This window comes from Cololabis saira, chromosome 18 (assembly GCF_033807715.1).
Source record: "Cololabis saira isolate AMF1-May2022 chromosome 18, fColSai1.1, whole genome shotgun sequence".
Classification (NCBI taxonomy): domain Eukaryota; kingdom Metazoa; phylum Chordata; class Actinopteri; order Beloniformes; family Belonidae; genus Cololabis; species Cololabis saira.
Window position 1 is genome coordinate 32,461,592 of NC_084604.1, and position 8,117 is coordinate 32,469,708.

General features: G+C 43.6%; 1 protein-coding gene across 1 annotated transcript; it reads right to left on the minus strand.

Moving 5' to 3' along the window:
* Nucleotides 1-209: 209 nt before the first annotated feature.
* Nucleotides 210-7,906, minus strand: lamp5 (lysosomal associated membrane protein family member 5). Its single transcript, XM_061746640.1, has 6 exons — nucleotides 7,337-7,906; nucleotides 5,984-6,162; nucleotides 5,574-5,705; nucleotides 5,195-5,291; nucleotides 4,504-4,692; nucleotides 210-1,251 (listed from the first exon to the last, which is right to left on the minus strand). Exons 1-6 carry the CDS (start codon nucleotides 7,395-7,397, stop codon nucleotides 1,076-1,078), a joined length of 834 nt encoding a protein of 277 aa, XP_061602624.1. The 5' UTR covers nucleotides 7,398-7,906; the 3' UTR covers nucleotides 210-1,075.
* Nucleotides 7,907-8,117: the final 211 nt, after the last annotated feature.

The following is an 8,117-nucleotide window of genomic DNA, read 5'->3' on the forward strand; positions in this document are numbered from 1 at the left end:
TTTGAAAGCCGAGCGCTGGAACAAAATCAATACTTCATTCCAGCAGCCTCTCGTCTGACGAGTGTTTCAGTCATTCATCAGTTTGTTTGTGTTTGATTTTCCTGCTTTGACCTCAGACATTTTTCAAAAGCACATAAGGAATAAAATAACGATTTTTACTTACCCATTAATGGTTGAAATAATGAAGGTAGTGCACGGCAGTCACATGATAAATGCTTTAATAATGGAAATAACTTGCCAAGGGTGTATCCAGCAATTTATTTCAAACAGAACAAGAACACTGCACACGATTGCATCAGCAGAGGTTTATGCATAGACTTTTACTCTGAAAATATTTAATACCGATATTTTGCTTCATAACATCTATGCTTTTCCATAAACACTCTCTTTGATAAACTCTGTTAAGTATGTCATTAGTGTCCAGTGTTTTATATATATTTTTTTTTTCTTTTGCTATGTTCCATATATATCGGTGTGGAGAAAAGGTCTTGTCAACGTAGGAGAAAAAAACTGCACAGTTACGCTACAAGACTGCCCACTGACAACACTATGGCTCGCATTCAAAATGTGAATAAAAGGGCCGAACAAAAATATATCAAAGTTAGCTGATTGAGAAACAACAAATGCCAATGAAGTCATTCAGCAGCAGTTTCAGAGAGAGAGAGAGAGAAGTTGGTCACAGCAAAAGCTTGGAAATGTCATAAATTTAGAAGACAAACTGGAGCAAATGCAGCTCAAATGATGGACAGGCCTCCAGTGACGCAAGAAGGGGAAATGGAAAACTGGAAAATGTTAATTTCATGAATATTACAAGACTTTCAATGCAGACTACTTGTGACATCAAGCTTGATTTCAGCAGCTATGTTAATTACATCTGGATGGGTTCACCTTCCAACTACACCCATGCTCAGCCCCAGGCTGTCCTGTTGGCTCGTGTTTAGGCTGTTAGAGCTACGGCGGGCAGGGGGGGCCACTCGCATTCATCAATCTGAGATTCAGTTCGGCGTAGGGACACAACCCTCTGTGGTGTTTGAGGCCCGGGACGTCGATGGGGCGAGTCTGAGGGAGCTGCTGGCTACATGTTCTTGTACATGGAGCGATCTCGGGGGAGCTGCGGCTGAGCCGCTGTCAGCTTCAGGTGGAAGTGGTAGATGGTGACGGTGATGATGATTATTAGACCCAAGATGACGCCCAGGACGAGGGGGAGGGTCTCCTCCAGGCGTTCCCGCTGGTCCGTGATGCACTTATAGGCTGCAAGGAGAGGTGTTATAAACAATGAGCCGCAGGGATTCAGAAGTACCGTTTTTATGATTCTGGTTCAAAATTCAACATTACATACAAATTACATTCATTATATTACCAAAAAAAAAAACATTTGAAGAGGCGAGCCAGTGACTTTCTTTTGTTTATTTATTTAGTGTACTTGATTATCTTGTTGTATAACTAATTCAAGGGATGCAAATTTAAAGAAATGCCTTTAAGTGATTATTGTTAACCTTTATTAAACGTTAAATCAATGAACTGTATTTTTTTTTTAATGCAAGCCCACCGAGTAAACGGCACAACGTTGAACTTTTAACTTTCTCGACTTGTATAAGAACACGAGGCCACTGGCGAGTTTGTTTTGATATAAATAACAGGTTACGCGCCTAAAACAAATACAAAAATACAAATATTCTTGTAAAGCATATCAAAGATTGTGTGTTTGTTTCATTTTCACTATTTAAGCCATCAACATTTTTGTCGGAAGTGAATTAACGGCTTAACGTGACGGCTGCTGCACCAACGGTAACGCCAGATGGCGGTAAAGCTAAACGTAGCCTGACCTGTAGTCAGACGAAGGTGAGCTAAAACTTTTGATCAGGAACATCCATGAGGTCTGATCGCAGTAAAAGTTTATCTGTTCCTTTGGGAATCTGGGAGTTTGATTTTTTTTTTTTTTTCCTCTCTCTTAAAGGAGCTTGAGGCAAGAATAAGAAATGAGACTCATTAGCGCCACGACGACCATCGGGGTTCCTGCAGCCAACAGCAAAGCTGGCATGGGAGAACGCTAATGCAGCGTCATGTGACGTCACATCCGCAGGACAGCACGGGAAATTCTGGCCCAGAATTGCAGCGCATTTTGCAGCACACAGGCTGTTCAAGGCAACGGAAGATACACTAGAGGGCTAATTCTTTTTGGTTTGGAACGCTTCATCTGACATTATTACTAGAAAACTTAAAGGAGTTTGAGGCTGGATTTATGAAAAAAAATTGTATACTTTTTAATTTTTATAGTAATAATGTCAGATGAAGCGTTCCAAACCAAAAAGAGTGAGCCCTCTAATATATCTGTCCGTTGCCTTGAACAGGCTGTGTGCTGCAAAATGTGCTGCAAGGCTGGGGCCGCTTTTCCCGCGCTGCCCTGCGCATGTGACGTCACATGACGCTGCATGCGCGTTCTCCCCGTTCTCCCGTGCCGGCTTCGCTGTTGGCTGCAGTACCCCCGACGACCGTCGTGGCGAAGGGTGGCGCTAGAGAGTCTCATTTCTTAAAAGGAGCCTCAAGCTCCTTTTAAAACGTATACGCATTTTTTTCATAAATCCTGCCTCAAGCTCCTTTAAATGGGACCTATTATGAAAAACACGTTTTCTCTTGCTTTAACATATATAAAGTGGTCTCCCCTCAGCCTGCCAACTCAGAGAAGGAGGAAAGACACCTGCAGTGTCTGTACAGCTGCCCGGATGAGCCGTCCAGTGTGTTGTGGCTTCTACGAGCCGTTCAGATTCTGCTCCCTTTCGTTACGTAACCAAAATGCAATTTATATCGGTTGGCCTCCGATGCGTGAAACCACGCCCGCAACTAACTCTGGCCGGAACAACAACTCCTCCGCCGGCCGGAGCTTCCGCCATTTTTTCGTAGCGGTGTATCGTGTCATTCAGGCAGCCAATCAGCACAGTTCCTCATTATCATAGCCCCGCCCACTCAGAATCCTGCATAGATAATGAGGTTAGAGAATGGGAAGATAAAGACATGGCTCAGAGGCTGAATTTCTAATTTATTTAGCAAAAACAATCAAAAGCTTGTTTTTAAAACATTCAAAGCCTGTTTAAAATAGGTATTAGATGTCATAATAGGTCCCCTTTAAACCTTCCAGAGCATGACTTTGCATTATTTTGCTGGTGCGCATTAAACAAAAAGCACTTGTGCTAACTAGCATCATGAAACTGAACAGCTAAATATTTTGCTGTTTATTTGGAAAATGAATTTTTTTCCAGTTTAAATCTGAGCTGGAGTGATGTAACCTTCAAATGTAGGCAACTGTAAACATTATTGTTCCTCAGCAACTTGGTTGGCTGTTCTGCACCGAATCTCTGTAATTTTAACATCAGGCGCGTTTTGTGTGCATCATACAGATTAATATATAGTGCATGGAAACGAGGCTCCCAGGAGGACCATATATATATTTGTATTGTATAACACCTCACTTGACACAATAGTACATTACTGGAGGAAACTAAAGTTGTGAAAGTTTAAACCAATGTCTCATTCAGTCTTAATTGACTAAATCGATTAATCAGCAGTTGACTGTTGACATTCTTAATTTTCATTTTGAGTTTAGAGAAATGTTGAGTGAATGAACGAACTGTTAAGTGTTTGACGGTCAGTGTGGAAGATTATCACAGAGAAGTTCAGCTTCATATTTTTGAGAGACTGTCTCAGCTGTCACTGCCTCACTCATTACAAACTGAAGCGTGAAGGACACAAAGTCCTCGTCCAGCCTTCTGCAGGTGCACTCAAACATCACCGGCCACTTTAAATATGTGTTGCTTACCTTCCCAGTGTGCAGCTGTGCTAGAAATCTGTGCATAGTAATAGAAAATGATGCACATTTCACACAGATGCTTTCCCTGTTACACTATAAAACCCAGATTTAGCTTTTTGTGCTCAGTTAAATGTATCTGGGCGTACATATTGGGAAAAGAGGACACCTAAACTGCAACTTGCTGTGCTACAGTGCAGTATGTGGTTTAGAGCTGCAGCTGCTGCTCTCCGCGGACTGCAGTAATGCACACGAGGAGGAGAGCGGTGGAGCGTAGCGCAGCCTAGTTTACAACGGCTCAGGGCTCGTGATTCTTCCAAGGTGATTGGATGGCCAGGTACACGGAGAGTGTCTATAAAAGCTGCATTCAGGGCGAGGAAGTGGCTGCATTCATGAAGTCCTAATGACACCTCCCTTCTCTTTATGTCTCCTTTCCATCTCTCATACATCCCCATCCCTTCCACCTCTTCTTTTTCTCATTTCACCCTCTACAGCCCCACATGCTCCTCACACTGCAGCAATAACTACTTCCTAACCCCCCGGAGAGCTGTATATGCGAGTCAAAAAGGGAGATGCCCGGCTCACCCCCGGGATTTCTCATTACCGTCATCTGCTGTTGTTTGTCTCTAATATGAGCAGGAAAAAGTGAAAAGCCACTTTTTTACTGCAGTGCTGGAAAAGGTGTCGTCTTTGGCTCTTACGTTCGCTGAACATGAAGTCAGAGGCGATGTCGAAGGGCTGCATCTGGACCTCGTACATGGAGATTGTGATGCCCTTCTGGTGGTCACTGGAGATGAGGGTGAGGGTCTGCTGAGCCGCGCACAAGTAGGAGCGCCCGGCGGGGGTCACCAGGGCCGAGAGCCGGTGGGTGCTGGCGGTGTGCTTTCCAGCTGGACAGAGAGGAGGGGGTCAAGTTGTGACAGAGGACATTGTGGAGTGGGGATGTGTGTTTTGGGGACTTGAGTGTGTCAGTGTAGCTGACTTAGGGATTTGGAAACAGAGATCCAGTTAAATAAGCTAAAATCCTTTCAAAAATATTAAAAAATATTCTTAAACGGCAATAACATAACTAAACCTTACTAGTTACTAACCTGGTTTGTATGGAGTTTTTGATAAGGTCAATGTTCAAATTTTTAGAAATATTTTATTATTGAATAGCAATAATCTCCTGAAAACGGTGCATAAAATTCAAAAAGACTGGAAAAAAAAGAAAAAGGATCCACTACTTAAAACTGCTTGGACTTGTGTGGGCAAAAATGCATAAATCCGTGCATGAGTCAGTCCTCTAATTCCACCTGAATGATGCTGGGAAATGAGCGCGTTCACGCTGGGATGAGAGGGATGCAAATGTGCTGAGTCGATCTACTGTCACGCACTGGGAGGAACACTCACGGTTGTAAGCGTTGATGAAATGCGATGTCTCCGAGGTGTCGTACACGAACTGGACTTTGCTAATCTTCCACACCTCGATCCCCTTGTCACGGACCTCCTGCAACACACACGCGCAAACGCGCCAAAGGCGCTCATCAGAAAGTGCTTGGTCGGCAGATTTGGTGGGGCATCAGCGCATTGGACGAAATTCTATTACTTGGTTTTTTAACTTCAAGAAAATAATAATTAAAAAATGAATAAATGTTGAATTAAATTTGAAAATCTTTATATTTTTTTGTGAGAATTTGGGATTCTGTGTCGCAGTTTTTGAAAGTAGAGTGATGTGTGGAGATCTTCCTCGAGAAGTCTTTTTAGAGTATTTTATCTCCACCGCACCCACCTTGGAGAAGAAAATGCGGAGGACGTAGGCGTTATTCTTCCAGGAGATATGGATCTCTGACTCCGTATCCCCACATTTCCCCTCGATTTCTGCGTTTCTGGGCAAAGTGAAAGCCGCTTGTTCTGTGATCAACTGCACAAGAAGGAAGAAAAAACACCAGCATGTGTTTATTATTAAAAACTATGAACAATACTAGATGAATCATACTGATAAGATAAGTTTGCCATTTTACACTGACTAGGGCAAATGTTTAGGCGTCTTAGCAACCAAAAGAAATGTCACCGGACTTAAAAATGTCGTTTCCAAAGCTTAATTGTTTTCATGTGCTTGACACGTCGAAAGTCTTTAACGGAGAGCCGTTTTGCGCAGCCGAGCGCATTTTCCAAGCATGATCACAGGGGATTCCTTACGTCTATCCCATTGAGCGCCAGGACGTCGTATGGCACCAGGAATCTCACGGCGAATTCCACCATCAGGCACGTCGTGCCGTTTTCCCGGACCGCGAATATGGCTTTGTCCGGGTTGTTGGAGAGGCCGGACAGGTTCTCCCCCTCCTGCTCCGCCAGCACCGCGGACAGAGCCAGCACACCTGGGGGTGGGGGGGGAGACATGTGCTGTCAGTGCAACATGCAGCATCAGCACAAACCACCACTGATCACAGCCCTGCTCACACTCAGATAACCAGTACTGGAGTTGAGGGGGGATGAAGGGGGATGGCATCCCCCCTGAAATAAACACGGTCCAAATCATCCCCCCCTGTAAAACTGACATCCCCCCTTTCCATCCATTATGTCATTTCATCAATGCATGTGGTTTTATTGCTATTTCAACATTTAGAGTCAACACCAGAAAAATAACTTATTTGACAATTTTCACCTGTTTCAAGTACATTTTCACTTGAAATATAGGAAAATCTGCCAGTGGGACAAGATTTATCTTCTCATTACAAGCAAAAAAAATCTTGTTCCACTGACAGATTTTTCTACTTATTTTAAGTGAAAATCTATGAAACAGGTGAAAATTGTTGATTTTTCCAGTGATGAGTCTTGTTTTAAGTGTAATGAGATTTTTTTTACTAAAATGAGACATTTTAACTAGAAATAAGACAAATATTCTTGTTAGGATTTTGAGTTTTTGCAGTGATCCATTTTACTTATCCTGTGAAGGACAGAATCATATTGATAAGTTCAAAAAACTGTTTTTTATTGTTGTGTTTTGATGTATTTGATGTAAGCCCAGTGGATATTTAAAGCTTACAGAAGGCTGCATTTAACTGCTGCTATGTCATTCCTGCAGAATTTCTGCAGGTGTTTTGGCCAGTGCTATTATTGTAATATATTATTTGTAATCAGCACAAATTATCTGTCCCCATATGATAAAATCCACCATCCCCCCTGATTTTTTTTTTTTTTTTTTTTACAACTCGAGTACTGCAGATAACTGATGGCTCTGATTCCTGCATGTGTCAAAGTCAGGGCTAAAACACTAGGGGAGTGAAATCTGCAGTATCAGGGGAAGAGCTGCAGATCACGAGCTGCACTTTAAACAGCGGCAAAGTAAGAAACTGCATATATGTATCTATGACAACCGGCATCCAGACAGAAAATAGCTCGAGCATCATCAAATTAAATAACACACCTTGCGTTGCACTCAGGTGCATGCGCGTGCACGTTATAGACACTGCAGTGAGGAGTCACGACAACTGCACGCGTGCACACACACACTCATACACGTACAAAGCGCATGCACACACGCGTTCTTACCAAAAACAGTGAGCAGCAGCAGCAGCCGGCTCTCCGTGGTGCTGAAGCGCTGTCGTCCCATCGCTGCCAGCTTCCCCCCAACAAAAAAATAAATAATAAAATAAAAAAAGAGGGGGGCTTTCTGTTCTGTCTGGGCAGCCGGTGCTGAACCCGCAAAAAAGAAGAGAGAGGCAGGGAGGGAGGGGGGGTAGAGAGAGAGAAAGGAGGAGGATTGCCTCTACTCAGCACCGAGAAGTCACGCTCAGATCATCGTGAATGCAGTCCAAGGAAAAGGAAAAAAAAAAAAAAAAAAAAAAAAAAGTCCAGGTTGGACGTGAGATCCGGTTTTGCACTGCAGATGCCGGGCGAGACCGAGGAATTCCGGTTGGTCCAACCGACCTCCCCCTCTCTGTCAAGGTTGACGGGTTTTAAACCGCTGGTGGCTGCACGTCCGAACTCCTCCTGCAGATCATCGCCGTCACGAATAACGTTCCTGATGCCGAAACTAGTCACCTGGACGCATTCCCTCCGAGAGAGGGGCTCGACATGTTATTCCCGCAGTGCTGTAGTCTCCATCTCTATGGTCGCAGCTGCAGGTTTAGCTGGAAATGATGTATGTCTGGAGGGAAACTCCTCCCCCCCTCCCCCTCTCAAACTTCACTCTAGCAAGGTTGAAACGGAGTGTGAGAGAGAGTTGACACGAATGACACGACTGAGATGGAAGAACTTTAATGTGCTCGTCCACAAAATAAGCAGGATAAAACGGCAACCACTTTATTATTGTATTATTATTATTTCTATT

Excerpts from the sequence above, each read along its gene's own strand:
- lamp5 (XM_061746640.1), bottom strand. The coding sequence starts at position 7,397 with ATGGGACGACAGCGCTTCAGCACCACGGAGAGCCGGCTGCTGCTGCTG. Across the intron at positions 5,706-5,983 it reads TGGCGCTCAATGGGATAGAC|TTGATCACAGAACAAGCGGC; the intron begins GTAAGGAATCCC and ends CTTCTTGTGCAG. Across the intron at positions 4,693-5,194 it reads TTTCATCAACGCTTACAACC|CTGGAAAGCACACCGCCAGC; the intron begins GTGAGTGTTCCT and ends CTCTCTGTCCAG.